Source organism: Furipterus horrens, unplaced genomic scaffold (genome assembly GCF_987537825.1).
Source record: "Furipterus horrens unplaced genomic scaffold, mFurHor1.1.pri manual_scaffold_3, whole genome shotgun sequence".
Classification (NCBI taxonomy): Eukaryota; Metazoa; Chordata; class Mammalia; order Chiroptera; family Furipteridae; genus Furipterus; species Furipterus horrens.
In genome coordinates this window covers 106,921,972-106,939,150 of record NW_028327173.1, presented here as the reverse complement: position 1 = coordinate 106,939,150, position 17,179 = coordinate 106,921,972, and the positions used below count along the sequence as shown (strand labels likewise).

General features: G+C 41.4%; 1 protein-coding gene across 1 annotated transcript in view; it reads right to left on the bottom strand.

Annotated features, from left to right (window-relative positions):
• Positions 1–17,179, bottom strand: part of NPTN (neuroplastin) — a 67,502-nt gene that overhangs the window by 25,073 nt on the left and 25,250 nt on the right. The window contains exons 2-3 of the mRNA XM_090270036.1: positions 7,174–7,521; positions 2,104–2,275 (exon numbers count right to left, since the gene is read on the bottom strand). Of these exons, the coding sequence (XP_090126162.1) occupies positions 2,104–2,275; positions 7,174–7,521 (520 nt within the window). The remainder of the gene's footprint in view (positions 1–2,103; positions 2,276–7,173; positions 7,522–17,179) is intronic.

Genomic DNA, 17,179 nt, shown 5'->3' with positions numbered 1-17,179 from the left:
TCCCAAACAAGCTTTCTTGCCCCTATGGACCAGCTTCACAACAGCTCAGTCCAGTCTGGCCTAGACACCATCCCAAGACATGTACAGAAAGGCTGATGTGTAATTACAGAAAACAGAAAGAACAGCCTTCAGATCAGAGGATAAACATTATATAATAGCTCCTGCTCTTTTGCTCAGTAGTTAAAATATTATACTTGTGATGGTCACATTTCCAGTGCACTAATAAAGGTCAAACTCCTAACCTCCACCACTGACTGGCCCAATGCATTTATCCATCTTACTATTGAGCCAAAAAGAAACACAGGTTAAAAGACTTTGGATGCAGAAAGACTGTGTCCATCCCCTGGACTGTCTCAGCATATTCATGGCAATATAACATATATTCTCAGAGGAGCAGTCAAGAGTCTTCTCAATGTAATACAAGTGTCTCCTCTTAAATCAATCTTCTCAAAATAGAAAAACAGACACAAGTCACCTGCTCTTAGCAAATGTTCCAGAATTTGGAAGAGGAGCAGAAGCTCTACCTTCAGGGCTTAAGATTGACTTTAAGTTCCTTGAGAAGTCTGAAAGAAGATGAGGTCATGCCCATGGGCCAAAATCTTCCCACAACATTCCCCAAGACTAGCTATTGGGAAGCAATTGATGCAAATGGAAAGTGTCCACTACAGGCTAAGCAGAAGCAAGATCTGGCACTGGCTCCATGGCTGACTTATTAAGTGGCCCAAGGGACTCATCAGTTGTTATTCCACAAAATGTGGGAGAATACAGATTCCCCCCCAAAACTCTGACAAAGCAGAATACCCCTAGAGAGCTTTAAATAAGCTGATTAAAAAAAAGAGAAAAATGCATTTTAGCCGGGCTCAAACTTTATGAAGTTACAATTCAAAGCTTTGTGGGTGACAGAGCACAAGACCCAAGAGAAACATGATTGGATGTCTTGTACATTGAAAGAGGCACTACAAAAACAAACAAATAAACAAACAAACTTGTAAAACTAATAGACCAAGAAATAATGCCTTTTACTCCATGCAACACCTCTACTCGATTAACCTTTCCCAAACTATAAGGATATAGCTGAGACTATAATTTCAAGTTTATATCAGAAGAAACACACAGTGGAGAGAGATTAACTAACTTCCCACTAAATGATATGGAACAGCAGGAAAAAACAATGACCTAGATTACAGAAAGTCAGAATGCCTGGAAGCTAGCCTTGGTTCTGAAACTTAACAGGTATAGTATCTGGCCTTGAAAGCAGTCAACAGTTATTTGAATCTTAGTTTCCTGCCCCGCAAAAGGAAGAGGATCCGCAATTACTGTGCATCAATTAAATAAGGAGTATTAAAAGATCTCAGTTGTGCAAAATATTGCACAATCCTGCTCTCACTGCAGTGTACTTCCTTTCCACTGCACCACACTGCCAAGCAGGATTAACTAATCCTTTTGCAGATCAGTTTTTAACCAGAAACAAACTATTCTGAAAGGTAAGGTGCCATGTCTTACTAGATATTCCAAAAAAAGCACCAAATCGTTGGGTGCCAGGTAACATGGACCAGCAAACATCTCCCTTTCATCAAAGGATATTTCCAGACTACCAAACTCATTCCAGATCACTAAACAGCCCTGTATCCACTGGTCCTGATCTGGTTATGGTTATATTAAACATTCGTGAAAGGTAATTCACTAGGAAATCTACCCAGTAGAAAGATCACTCAGGTGATCTTGCTCTAAGAGTCTTAAAGCAGATTTCAGACTGATTCCTCAAACCACTGGATTAGATCAGGAGACCTGCATTGTAATTGCGACTTTCCTATTGACTAGCACTGTGACCTAGAGTACATCACTCCCTATTCCCTCAGTGTCTCTACTCTCATAGTGAGAGGATCATCTACGGCCCACAAACCTAGCTGCTCCTAAGAATCATTTGGCAATCTTCGATAGATTACTGGGCCTCACCTCAGACATACTGGATTAGATTCTCCAAAGGAAAACCATACATGTATATATCACGTCTCTCTCACATAGCATAATTACGGATTATGAATGTCAAGTAAGCTCAGCCACACTACCTCCCATCTTCCTAGAAGCTGCTAGCCCCCTCACCTGTATTCCATGTTGCTGGCATTCTTACGAGTAGCAGTCAGTTCTACTCCATTCTTTGTCCAGTAGCTGTATGTAAGGATGTGAGAGCTGGAGGTGAGGTTACATTGCAGGATGATGGGGGGAACAGTGCTGTCTCGAATAATGACTTCTTCACTGGTGACAATCCTTGGCTCTGTAATAAAAGTGCACAATGATAGGGAGCCATAGACTTCCATTCTCTGCGGCCCTGGCCTGAAAGTTGGATGGGGCAGGATGGGGAGACTAGAAGAGGGAGGGCAGACAGGACCACATGAGGATTTTCACTTTACCACTTTGGAGGAAGTCAAAAAAGGAAAAACAATGATTATAAGCAAATGACCACTAGCGCAGACAATAGCCTGAAGACCATTTGGCCTAGATGTGAAAAGAATGGGAGTATTACAGGCACTTGTACTGGCAACAATCCACTTACGCTTTTGAATACCACCGTTTTATTATATAATATAGAACCACCAACCAATTCTGCTTCAAACAGAAAACCAGGCTCCAACTTGCAGTTCTGAAGATAAAGACAATATCATTTATATAATAAACTCCCTATGGAGTCATTAGGCCTTGGTACAGTAATAGTGATAATTACATAATAAATGTATGGGTTTTCCCACATGTAAATCTGATAATCCTATGGCAAACTAGCCATGGCCATTAATTATGCAGAAACACACACACACACACACACACACACACACACACACACAGTGTAGATCCCAAAAACATATTTCCTGTTCAGTCTGTCAAATTTTCCAAATTTTGCCAAGGGAAAATTCTTAAGGAACCATCAGTTCTCTCTAGCCCATATTTATTCCCAAAACAAATTTTTTTCGGAATTGCATTTTAAAACACTTTCCATTCTGAGATAATAGAACTAGAATGTAATATGTGTTGGTATTATGGGCTATTGGAATTTTAGAGTTGAAAGGCCCTTAGACTTCACTAAATCCTACTCTTTAAGAGTTAGAGAGATAAAATGACTTGTGTAAGGCCATAATTACTATTAGTGGCAAAGCTGGGCCTAGAAAACATATGACTCAATTCTCTATTCTTGCCCCCCAACCCCAAAACACCCTACACACCTCCCACCCTAGAGCAAGTTATATACTTTATCTTCTGGTTCAATCCTGGGCTAAGATAACCTGGGACCACTAGTTTAATATCTACAAAAATAACCCAAGTCAAATGCTATAACATAATGAGCAAAAAAAATTTAAGGCACACTGTATCATTCACAGAAGGTTCATTCTTAAAGCACTCCGAACTCCACCACTATATTAAAGTTAATATGTTTCTGTTTATGTCTTTTGTTGTTGTTGTTTATCTTTACTCTTTTCCCAGGCTTAGTTCTTTTCTACTCTTGGTCAAACATTTTCAGGTGAAGTATAAATTAGCCATCTTTTCCCATTCCATAATTTGAGGTATTTGCGCTTTTAATTTTTTCTAATTTTTTCAGAAATCCTTGACTGATTTCCCATTTCCCTGCAGTACCTGGCTACTTCCTGTCTACAACTTGACAGCAGCTCTCTGACACCATTTTATGCAGTGTAATGCTGACACTTAACATCTGAGGACAGAACTCTCCCTCCTCTGGAACTAAACTGTGTTCATTGTGTGGGGAAGGGAAAAGGATAAAGAAGTCATGGGACACTTGATAAACATAATGCCCAAGGACCTCCTTATCAGGTAACATCTCTGAGTATACAGCTCATACCGTCAAAAAAAAAAAAAAGAATAGTGATAAATACAGCGAATCCTTAAGTGTGCTCAATTAAATTGGTCCTCACTATTTTCAAACTCTGGCAAAAGGACAGTGGTTATCTTTCATTCAGCACTCGTCCTTATCAGTAACATCAAACAGGGTCTCTACATACAGATAATGGAGGCATAGCAGCCACTAACACAGAAGCAGATGCATGTGAACATGTTAGCACAGTGGTGTCCCATGGTTTCCAAAACACACTGGACAGAAGCCAAATCCCTGGACCTTAGGTCAAGCAGAATAACTGCAAACCCTGCAATGAAAGGGGCACATATACCATCAGCAGAAAGCATCACAACTCCAAGAAAAATCAAAACCAAGCAAAAACAAAAGAGAACCAATACTGCACAGAAATTAAAAAATGTAAAAGTAACATTAAAACCCAAACACACTTTTAAGTTTTTACTGAATTTTTATTATTTAATTTCATTTTCTGTCCCATTTGGGACTCTCCTTCAGGTTCTTCCTCTCAGACTGCACTGAAAAAGGGTGAACTCTGAGAATGAGGCCAAGAGCTTCCAGGTGTTTAAGTCCAAGGAGGCCAAAGTAAATGCTCCTCTTACCTGTGGCGTTGCAAATGACCACTGCAGCTCAGGGAGATTAAGAAGTTGATGAAAGCAAGCTGGTAGACTTTCTGCCAAGATTTCTTGGAAGACAAAGAAAAGCACTTTACCCACTAAGTATTAAAGATCCAGGAGAGAGTCAGCTGGGAGCAAGTGGATAATTTAAATAAGTTTAAATATGGTTCTGCACATTGGGAGGGTAGTGGGGTGGGGTAACCTCCCTCCCATGACTGCTGTGTATGGAACCCAGTGCTAGGTCAAACCCATTGGGCATGAAGCCACATCTGCATTCTGCACCAGCATGAAGGTGGGGCTTTTATTTCTGCAACTGAGCAATGTCCACAAAAGTCCAAGAGATGAACATTTAGGAGAAGTTCAAAATTTTATTACCTGCCACAGACTCCTATTTAGAAGCAATAGGTAGGAGACCCTACTCTAGCCATAATTCCTATGTACAAGAACATGCTATGGCCAGAGAGATACCCTAAAAACCGGGCACATTTTTCTTCCTGCCTTGCATTATTCAAGGAGCTGCGGGGAAAGTACTGCCAGGTCATCATTCTTAGATAGAAGGCTTCAACCTCCCCCTGGAGGCAAATGCCCTTGCAGATCATAAAATAATTAATTAGAGTGGAATTCAGGGTGTTTTTGTTTCTGTTTTTGAAGAAGCCTGGCTCTCTAAAATAGTTAACTAGATTAATTGACTGATAGGGAAGTCTGGGGAAAAACCAAACTAGTCAGGATTCCATTCAACCACATGCAGACACACCTAAGTTAGGAAGCTTACTTCCAAGTAAAGTGGGGGAATGCTATGTACTCTCAAGATTGGTAGGTAGGTACTCCAAAGTCTCATCTTCTTCTGTCCCCAAGGCATGACCATGTACTGTGAGTTTAGTAGAGTCAGACTCCTGAAAGTACAAACACCAAATGCCTGGCCAAGTCCACACCTACAAACTTCTGCAGACCTTTGTGGCCATTTGGGTAATTCTGCCTTTTTAAGGAAAGGAGCAAGGGGGCAGGAGAAGGAGGCGTGCAAGGGAAAAAATTGTTAAAAGAAAATAGTCCCCATTTTCACATAGACAAGGCTTTCTTTTCCCCTTTCCAGAAGCAGGTTCTCTGATTCAACAGTGCCAACTGCAGCAGCTCTCCAATCACTCTTCAAGACATCTTCTGAGTTACTATAAAGGACAACTAATTTGCTATTCTCTATGTAAGTATATAGACTCAGGACCCACGTCATATTACCTACTGTTATTACCAAATTCCTCATAAATGTATTTTACTATTTTTACTCTCTCTATATCAATCAGCTCTTTAAGCCAGAACTGGCTATAGGTTTCTTACTGAGCGAGTCCTTGAAGAGAAGATGAAAAGCCCAGAGAATCTTTCCATTAAATAAAGAATACTCCCTCAATTATAATCAGGTCAGATGTGGAGCTAGAACTCTTTCTGGCCAGGAATACTAGCTCTGTGGTGGCTTCTCCCTCCCTCTCCTTCCTCCCATACAAGTAGCAAGGTACTCTTCAGAAACAGAGGTGACCACAATAGCTCCCATGTCTCACTGTCTTACTTGTACTTCCTAACAGATGCAGGGGAGGATTTTGAGGTAGCAGCTCAGCTCACCCTCATCACTCAGAGAAACAGGGCTGGATTCTAGTTTCCTCCTTTTTGCAAATACAAAGAAAGGCTAGTGTGAATGGCTTCCGAACTACTTCTGGGTAGCTAGCCTCTGGCATGAGGAGCACAGTACTAAAATCAGAGTCAATGTGTTTGTGAACAGGGATCAAATGCATCTCTGACTTCAAAACAGCATGATGGGGTTTTAAGTAAATACCTTGCAGCTTAAGAGTCACCTGACTCCAGAGCAAGACATGAAGGAAATCTCAGGCTGATGCTTTTAAGAGAACAGGAGACTGGATGGGCATGACCAGCGAGGAGCACACTGCTGCAGTGGAAGGCTGTTATCAGAGAAGTACATGCCACTGTTTTAGAAAAGAAAAAGAGCAGAACTATGGAAATATCCAAGCTTACATGCCACCCAACAACCAAAACATACCACCACACCGCACCCATGGCGACATTCCCATCACAGAACAGAATGACACCAAGTCACAGTGAGGGAAAAGGCTGGGTAGACACAAACTTAAAACCAAAGAGTTGAAGGCAGCTACTCAAGAGGGCTTCAAAGAAATGAATAGAAGAAATAAAAAGTAGTTAGATTGGGGAGAGAAACAAAAATAGAAAGGCACCAGAGAATAAATCAGCGAAAGGATGGCAGGAAACCTACTACAAAACTAAAGGGGAAGGAAAGAAGCGATTCAACACTACTCTAGTGTGACTGCCTGGTTTTTTGAGATTTAAGTGTTTGGTTTTTGTTTTGTTTTTTTCCAGCCTCTCCAGTACTCCCTCCCCAGCTTTTCCCAATGCAGATGATTTTGGACAGTCACGATTTCCCCAAATTCTTTGTTCCTGAGGAGAAAGACACAGAGAAGGGTTGGGGAATACGGGAGGTAGAAAGGACGGCAAAGGGAAAATTAAAAGGTCGCCACAGATGTTTTCATACACTACAACCAATAGGATCATGGGTCTGAAAAAACGAAGACAAGGGGTGGGGTGAGTGATCATACTGGGGAAGAGGGGAAGGAAGCAGAAGGGAAGGGTCATCGGGCCACCTCTAATGACTACAGTACTACTAATGTAGGGTGCTGGACTCACTCTGAAGGACGCTTATGGTGGCCTGGGCTCGAATCCATGTTATGGAGGGGTTTTGCCTCAAGTCATTCCTCTTGGGGTCGTTGCTGGCCCTGCACTCGTAAGTCCCAGAGTCCTCCAAGGTGAGCCGGGTTATTCTCAGCACACTCACGCCGTTTGACCCGTAGGCGGTGTTTACGGTGACACGGCGCTTCCGAGCACCGTCCCACAGCTGTCTGAAAGACTCTGCTCGGTTGACTTCTGCATACCACCACTGGATCTCTGGCGTGGGGCTCCCGACCACGTCACAGTACAGCTCAAAGGCGTCCCCAGTGAGCTTAGTTTCTGACATGGGTGACTTCACAAACCCAGCTAGAGGGAGGGGGAGCAGGAATGCAGTGACAGGCCAATCAGAAAAAAAAAAAAAAAGAATCAACAGGTGTTAATAGTAATTTAAAGAAAAAAAGAAAATGAGTTGCAAAGAACAAAAAGGATTCATTTTTAAACTATAAAGAAACAGTAAACAGCATTTCATACAAGCTTTTAGAAGAAGAACCACCCTAGGAAGCTTATGAAGCAAAGGCAGGCTAATTACAAGCTGGGGCAGCCCCGGTACCAGCCACGCAGAAGCAAGCCCACTGGAAAGCATTTTAGCAATGGGCTCAGCTGGTAGAAATGAGAAAAACTCAGGTCTCAGGGAAGAGCCTCTTTCTTTAGAGCACAAACCGTAACCTTTGCAAACTCAGACAAGTGATGAAAGATAACCAAAGTGGCAGTAGGTGTACGAGGTCTGTCCAGAAGGTATCCAGTTATGTAATATGAAAGAGACATTTATTGAAGATACAAGAAACAAGACACATTGTACATAGGACAATGACGCCTCAGTCCCGTTCAAGGTTGGCACCTTGGGACCTCACACAGTTCTCCCAGCATATCTTCCAATGTTCAAAACACTCTGCAAAATCCTTTGTCAAGATCACCATCAAATGCCCTATCATATTTTCCTGAATCTCTTCGATGGTCTGAAATCTCTTTCCTTTCAAAGGTGAGTTTAGTTTGAGGAAAAGTCAGAAGTCATACAGTACCAAATCTGGGCTGTATGGGGGCTGAGTCACATAGGTGATTTGATGTTTCGCCAAAAACCTCTGGATGAGACGTGATGCATGAGCTGGTGTGTTGTCATGATGTAGCTGCCAGTCACCACTCACCCATAGCTGTGGCCGTTTTTGTCATATTGCATCTCTCAAGTGACCAAGAACATTGAGGTAGTACTCTTTTATTAATTGTTTGGCCTGGAAGAGCCTACTAGTGATGGACAACACCTTCCCAATCAAAACAATAGTTAACATGGTCTTGGTCTCGCTGTGACTTTGCCATATCTCCTTCAGGTGTGGAGAACCAGGCAAACTTTCATTGGGATAACTGAGCCTTCATTTCCAAATCATAGCTGTTGACCCACGATTCATTGCCAGTTATGACCTTCGTGAGGAACTTTGGTTCATTGGTAGCGGTTTGAATCAAGTCATTAGCAACTGCAGCAAGATGTTCCTTCTTATCTGGTAGCAGAAGCCGCAGAATGAATTTTAGCACAACATGTTTCATGCCAAGATCCTGTGTTAAAACCTCAGGCACAGTAGATTTTGGAATCCTCAGATCAGCTTTTAGTTTTCACAATGTCAGTCGTTGATCTTTGTTAATTGCAGCCTGTACACGTTCAACACTCTCAGGTATTCTGCTTGTTGCGGGCCTTCCAAAACGTGGATCACTTTCAACAGATTCTCAACCACCTTTGAAGTGTTTGTGCCACACTTTTATTTGTGCTGCACTCATTGCATCATCCCTGAAAGCCTTTGAATCAACCAAATGATTTCTGCAGAGAAATGTTCAAGCTTAACACAAAATTTGATGCCAATTTGTTGCTCTACTAGCTCATTTTGAATGCGAGGGCCACACAGTACAAATGCTTACACTCAATGGCATCTACTGCCCCCAATGTAGTACAATGAAGTCATTGTTGTTCACACATGTGCATTGAAGTCCACTCTCCTTGGCTGCCAGATTACATTGATAGTGTGCAAACCATTCTTGTTATATTAACAATGGCTAGACGTTTTTCGGACAAACGTCATATATGCCAAGTCAGGAACTCTCTTTTGGATGGCTGAACACTTTGTTTAAAAATATGATGTCTTTTGTGTGCCTCAACAAGAAGTATTAACTAACCTATGCGGGTCAGAGTTCAAATTTCAAGCGAAAGGGTAGCAAATTTCTCCCATGCAGGATTCTCTCCTGAGTTCAGGTTAGACTTTCCCCACATCCTATTCTTCCCTGGGTCTATGGCAAACGATCCAGTTATCTGTGATTAGGCAGCCTTTACTCAACTGCAGATCCTCAGGTATAGGGTAATAAGTAAGACCATCTGTACTTCAGAGTGACAATTATTCTGGGAATCAGTTCAGGAGTAGAATCAACAGTAACAGCAATCCAACTCATTGCTAGTGAATGGAGGAGCTATGCCTTCCATAATCCCTTAAGTCCATACAACTAGAAAATTCTCCTGAAAAGTCAGCCATAAAAATAACCATGGTACTCGACAGGCTCTCTGTACATAGTTTAGTTACCTGGCTCCTATGGGCCAGCTCAAAAAGAATGAAAGATGTACAATGCTGAATTAAACTCTATGGTGAAGAATAGGCCTTAACAGCATTGCCAGGCACTGCCCAGAAACTAAAGTTGATGCCTACTTTCACTTGTCCAAAACATTTTTTAGGTCCACACCTGAGGACATGCTTATTGATTTTAGGAAAAGCGGAAGGGAGAGGGAAGCAGAGAAACATCGATGTGAGAGAGAAACATGGATCAATCGCTTCTCATGCACGTCCCAACAGGAGACCAAACACTCAAACCAGGCATGTGCTCTGACTGGGAACTGAAACTGCAACCATTTGCTTTATGGAACAATGCTCCAACCAACTGAGCCACACCAGCAAGGGTCACTTGTCCAAAATTTGCTTAAGGTTACACTTCCATAAGACAAGGTGGCAATGGCAGAGAGAATTTAAAAAAAGAAAAAGAAAAAAGAAAAAAAAAAATCCAAGCTTATTTGAAGAACCTGGAGTGGAGTCCATAGAAACCAAATCATAATGCAAGCATACTCAGCTATTTACTCCACCTAGGACTCATTCAGCATTTCTACCAGTTCAGGTAGTGTGCCAAGGTATAAAGCAAGAAGCTAAAAGAGGGTACTGTGAGTGGCTGGGCAACTTCTCTTGGGACCAAGCCAGCCCCTCTGCAGTGAGCCAAGCATGGGGCCAGAATCTACCAACATCAGACTCAAAACATTCCACAAGAGGTATACATTAAATGAACAGTTTTCCTATAGTCCAGATGCCAAGGATTCAGTGGGTGAAAATGGAGGGTGCCCGATGGACAATTTTCTGTGTATATCCACAACAGTATTTATCTTTTGGAGATAAATTCTACCCCATGAACCTCAGAACCCAATTACTCAAGTAGAGGTGAACCTCCAAATTCATACTAGTCTTTCAAACCATAAAGCATTCAGAATCTGGGGAAGAAAGAACGCAGTAATTAACAGCCTTAGACTAAATGTTCTGCCCTGAAAATGCCATTCAAAACTACCTCTTCAGATCAGTGTCAGTTCCTTATAAGGCAGTATCTACCAGAGCTCATAAGAAGCTAAAAAAGATGTCATTCTCAGATGCAGGGCAAGTTTTAGAATTCCAGAAAGGAGATACCAAGCCTCTGCATGAAGAACTGCACTCATTGCCAGATAAAGTGGTATTCAAGGAGCCATGCCTTAGTCTCACAAATTGCCACCTGCCCACCTGTAAAAGTCAATGTTAACTAATACAGAGGAGAGGTAAAGGAAACTGGTTTCATTCATTTCAGTACTAGTTCAATCACCAGAGAAAACAGATTATCAGTAAATCTTTTGAGAGCAGTGACAAGTATTACAGCTTTAATTACGTTCTTCATCATTATGTGGAATCACAAAACTCTTATTCTCACATTTTCTGTGAACTGAAAGTTATGTCCTCTCAAATGCTGTGATTACCTAACCTTTCTGCTGAATTGTACTTCAAAGCAGGCTTAAATTTAAGCCTGTTTATCAATCTATTGACCACCCTCATGTAAAACGAACCTGCAAGTACACCCAGAACCACCAAGAACCCACTCAATTCCAATATAATCTCAAATCCCAACACCACACAATTCTAAAGTAGCTGAAGAACAGCCCAAACACAATTCCCACTGCACAGAACTGAGCAAGTCACTCAACCTGACCTTGCCAGCCCTAAGCAAGACTTCAAGGAGGAAGGAATGCTGATCTGATTTAATTTTCTACCTGCATACAGGAAAATGGGACCAGATTTAAAAAATGTCCTTTGAATTAGTAAATTATTAGTATATTTAAACAAACTTACCTAAAAACAATATTAAAACTCCTTCAAAAACACTAACACACATCTATCTATGCTCTCTGAAAGCTATTATTTATTATTAAAAGTATAGCCCTGGCTGGTGTGGCTTAGTGGAGAGAGCGCTGGCCTGTAAACGAAAGGGTCGTTAGTTCAATTCCCAGTCAGGGCACATGCCTCAGTTGTAGGCCAGGTCCCCAGTTGGGGGTATGTAAGAGGCAACCACACACTGATGTTTCTCTCTCTCTCTTCTCCTTCCCTTCCCCCCTTTCTAAAAATAAATAAAATCTTTTTGAAAAAAGTATGTAAACAAATATCTTCTAAATGTTATGTGTTAGACAACGTACTAAACACTTTATCACACTTAACCCGCAAAACAGCCTTATAAGATAGGTGCCATTATAGTCCTCTTAATGATGTGGAAAAAGACACACTCCCCCCCACCCCCAAAATTAAGTATTTTGCCCATAGCCACAAGCTAATTAATAGTGAAAGAGCCTGACCTGGAATCCAGGTGTGTCCAAAGCTAGAGCATGGTCTCCTAACACTTCCCATAACTATAGTCTATGTGCCTTACTAGGCTAGAAAAGTTTTTTGTAGTTATTTGAAAATTAAAGATATATTTTGTCACCACTTAAAATGTAATAAATTCTGCCATGAAAAGCCAGGATCCCTCCATTGGAATGTGCAGCACACTAGGATCACTGACTCCTTAAAATTATAATCCTATTTAAGAATAGAGGGAGAGGAGCACAAGGTCAAGGAGTTCCTAATGCAACTGTGTTGTGCATGTGTGTGTTAGGGGGAAGGGAAAAAGTGAGAAAACAAAAAATGGTTCCAAAGCAAAACTGCCCCCTAGTAATGGAAAAAAATGCAATAAAAAAATAAACTATAAAAAAACTGCTCCCTACTTCTGATGAGTCCTTCAACCTGCTCTTGAGAAGGCTAGCTTTACAGGAAGGAGTTTAAAGACACTGTGCATTCTCAGTGTTGTGGTCACTGGCCAAATTAATAAAGGGAAACACCTGAAATTTTCATAAAACTTCATTTCACTCACATAATTTCACAAGGTTCAAAGGGCAGGTGCAGAGAAAGAAATGTTCATGACTTGCCCAAGTTCACTTATGCAGCTAATCCTGACTGGAGCTGAGATCAGAACACAGCTTTAGCTTTAGCTCTTAGTCTATGGTTCTTTCCAATAAACCCTACTGCCTATAAACAAACCAAATAGGAGATTCCTTGACAGCTCAACACTCAACAAAGACCATGAAAACAGATCTATTTCTCCTCCTAGCAGTGGGGAAAAAAAAGCCCTCTCTACACAGTACAGGCATACCTCAGAGACACTGTAGGTTCAGTTCCAGACCACTGCAATAAAGCAAGTCATAATCTTTCTGCTGATGGAGGGAGGGTCTTGCCTTATAAAAAAAAACACATCTATGAAACACAATAAAATGAAGTATGCCTATATTGTGAAATCACAGTTAGCAAGGGAATTATTAACAACATCTACCTCATTACCCATCCAAAATTAGCTCCATTTCAGAAGAGAGGAACCAGCTAGCAGGAGGAGGCATTCATTGCCCTGCCTTTCATTACCAAGGGTTTTCAAACAAATAGTACCCTCAACATGGCAGCACACAACTGCCTAAAGCTGAAAGTCCAGCAGAAATATCTGTTTGATCTCTGAGACAAAGGTCATCTAATATTTTGGGGAAAACCTACATTTCAGAAAAACAACCTTCCACCCCCTTTCCTATCATCATCTCCACCCACTTAATACACAACTGGGCTCAGTCTGACAAAAGAACTACTGTAACATCAGTGCATTCAGTTCAACAACAAGAAAGAGGGCAACTGAAACGGTGGGCACTGGCTTTGGGGGAGGGAGGATTAGAAGCCGGGGGTGAAGGACGGTGGCAGGCAGAGTATAAAAAATGGACACAGTAAAACCAGGAAAAGCATAATGTAAAATTGCAAAACTGGGGATGGGAGACAGGAGGTGAAGAAGGCAGCTGAGGCTAGCAGCCAGAGAAAGGAGCTCTGGCAGGAAAAACTGGATGTGTAGATATGTAGCAGAGGGTGAGAAGAAAAAGGAACACAGAAAACAAGTTGAGTACAATCCCAAGAAAAATGCTTTTACTTATACCCTAAGGAAGCAAAAAAGCTAGCCCCACTCCACAGAGGCAGAACCATCATATGATTTTTTAAAGTTGAAATTATTTACCTCCAGGGCAATCACTGAGCAGGAATTAAGACAAACTTCTCTCCCTCTCTCAGCTAACTTCTGACTTTTAAATCTAGTTTGCTTTTATCACCTTTTACTTTTTTTTTTAATAACACCTGTTCCCTTCAAGCCCCTCTACTAATTCCCTGTGGGTGGCTCATGCTGTATGTTCTCTCCTTCATGCCTCCCCATAAAGAGGAAATGACAGCCAATGACATAAGACGATCTCTTCTCCTTTCCCCCTCTCCTCTCCTCTCTCTCTCCGTGCACCTCAAAGTGAAGACTGAGCAAGACAAACTGACACTGTGATTACAGTCAAGAGTATTTCAAATCTGTCTAAATAACTAAACTGCTACAAGGCTGTATACACAACTACTATACAGACTGCCTACCCTTACTATTAAGAAGTGAGTCAGTTGTCACTATTCCTTAACATCAGAGGCAGCTCATAAGTCCATATGCACTCATTCCATGTGTACCCACCAAAGGTAAGGCAGGCCCGAGGCTCTGGGAGTAGATGGAAATGGGATAACCTTATTCTCTGCATCAGGAAGGAGGTATATTGGTCTGATCTCATGGTTTAATCCAATCTGTACATAGAGATGGCAGCAATCACAAAGAATTTTCCGAATTCAGACCTGCTCCTTCACAGCTACCTCTATCAGGCAAACATAACGAAGGCTTAGAAATTAAAACTGTCTCCATCACTAGCTTCTAAACCAGGGCCCACCCTTTACTCTGAAATTATACCATGCAAATAGCTAAAGGAATCTGCTTGGCATATTTTAACCAGCCTTTTGCGTTGGAGAAATAGAAAAATCTAGTTCAAAAGAGACTATGTAGTTTAGTGATTAAAAGCAGCAAACTCCAAAATCAGATTGCCTGGAGGCCGTGTCCCTAACTTTAAGGTCTTAAGCAAGTGACCTAACTAACCTCTCTGAGCTTCTCTCTAATCTGTAGTACAGGGCCAATAATCGTAGCAACCTCATAGAGTTATTGTGATAATTATACATACTAAATAACACAGCTTAAAACAGTGCCTGTCACATGGTAAGCACTCAATAATGTTAGATTATACATCTCCATAGAAACAATACTTAACAGGTGGTGTGCAGTAGCTTTCAGGACTATTCCACAACAGGCTGGCAAGTTTAGATTATCCAAACTTCTTTAAGAAATAAACAAACAAATAAACAAATTGTGCCCTGGCCAGGAAGCTCAGTTGCTTTGAGTGTTGTCCTGGCACACCAAGGTTGCAGGTTTGATCCCTGGTCAGGGCACATAAAACAAATCAGTGATAAATAAGTGGATCAACAAACTGGTGTTTCTCTCTCTCTCTCCCTTCTCCCCCCTTCTCTAAAATCAATTTTAAAAAATAAAATAAAATAATTAACCTTACACTGAGAACCAGAATGGAAATATTAATTGCAGAAGGCAATGAAAAATAAGGAAATTCTTCATTTCTTCCTATCCTTAGAGCAAACTAGAATGGGATGAGTGATAACACAAGTATGGACTCAAGCAATGAACAAATGTTATCAGAGTGATAAGCCATTAAATCTGAGATATTATGAACATGGTGGAAATCCCACAAGTAATGAGAAAAGAGGCAGTACAAGATTCTCCTTTAAAAAAAATAACAGAAAGTAAAGGATAAACCTACCAATTACAAATCAAGCTGCTTAGCAATAATATATGAGAAGATACTGAATATTTGGCAGGCCAAACTGTAAATTCACAAAATGTAAAGTACGATGGTAGTTACAGGATTTTGGATCATGTCAGATTAGTTTAATTTCAGTCTAAGAAAGAATGTCAGCTTTTGAGTCAGTACCTTCATAACCTAAATTCTCTTTATGTTGAACAGTTTCTTTAAATGGGAATGATGCCACCTACTTTATAGTTCTTAAAGTCATATAATACATATATGTGGAAGAGTTCTGTAAACTGTAAAGTTCTATGCAAACGTTAAATTACTTTAGCACAGGTAAGAGATAAGTATTTGGTATGGGTGAAAATCCTTCAACAAGGATTTTCATTCCAGTTCTGTTGTCAATTCCTATCGACAGGCTAAAAAGGCATGACCTAGATCAATGGGTCTTAAAGTCTGTGACCAAAAAAAAAGTTGTAAGTATGACAAAAAGTCATGGGCTTTACTCATCTCCCAAAATACACACAAAATTCCGCATATAATAGAGGGGTGTCCCAGACCCCCAGGTTACACGCCCTGAGTCATAATTGTATTGCTATTAAGTGAGTGAACAGATAAGGGTCTCTAGTAAGCTGAGAGCTCACCTTCTAGGGAAATGAGCCATGGTTTACATCTTGGTTGGACTCTTCAACTTCTTCAACCACAGTCTCATCTGAAAAATTGCAATAATTCCTACCTTCTTCATAAGGTCATGGCAAGGTTCACACAAAAAATGTATATAGCCCCGGCCGGTATGGCTCAGTTGGTTGGAGCATCATCCCATAACCAAAGGGTTGTGGGTTTAATTCCCGGTCAGGGCACATACCTTGGTTGCAGGTTCAATCCCCAGTCCGGGCACGTACAATACCCGGGCAGGGCAAGTACAGGAGGCAACCAATTGATGCTTCTCTCTCACCATCGATGTTTCTCTCTCCCTTCCTCTCTTTCTAAAAGCAATGAGAAAATGTCCTCGGGTGAGGATTTTAAAAAAAATTTTTTAAGTATATAAAATTACTTTGTGACATGTACAGCTGTAAACATAATAATATAAGAGGGCCTTTTATGCAAGCATTCTACTCTGTGATTTAAAGGATGGCCTGAGCCAATCCTGGGTGTTCTGTGTGAGAGAAAGTGGGGGGTGGGGAGGGGGGCTAGGGCTCAGAGAACAGGGGATAGGAGTTGTCTAACAGTGCTTTTGTAACAGAGCAGGGGAGGGGTCCCCAAAGTCCCCACAGCCCACAGTTTTGGGGATGGGGAAAGGGGATAATACAACTTTTAAGGTACTCTGCATGTATGGCAGGCTGATAGCTAGATAATAGTTGTGCTGCCACCCAGGTAAAAGGGGGGTTAATATAGCTTTAGATACTTTTCATAACAATGATGATGATGCTCCAGGTCAGCATTTAAAATTAGGGAGAGCACTAAGAGAACGGAGGACATTGTTTGAAAGGATGTGAAAAAAAGGGTCATACAGTTTGAAAGGATGCAGAAGGGCCCCTGTCCACGTGAGAAGAAGCACGATGGATGGAGCACGTCAGAGGAGCATGATAGAACAGCAGGTTGTAGCAGCCATGGGAGAAGCAGCAGCCATGCAGTTTGTAGTCAGGATCCGGCCATGCGGCCTGGGCTAGTAAGAAAGCAGGCACGCTGCTGCTTTGGTTGTGCCCGCTC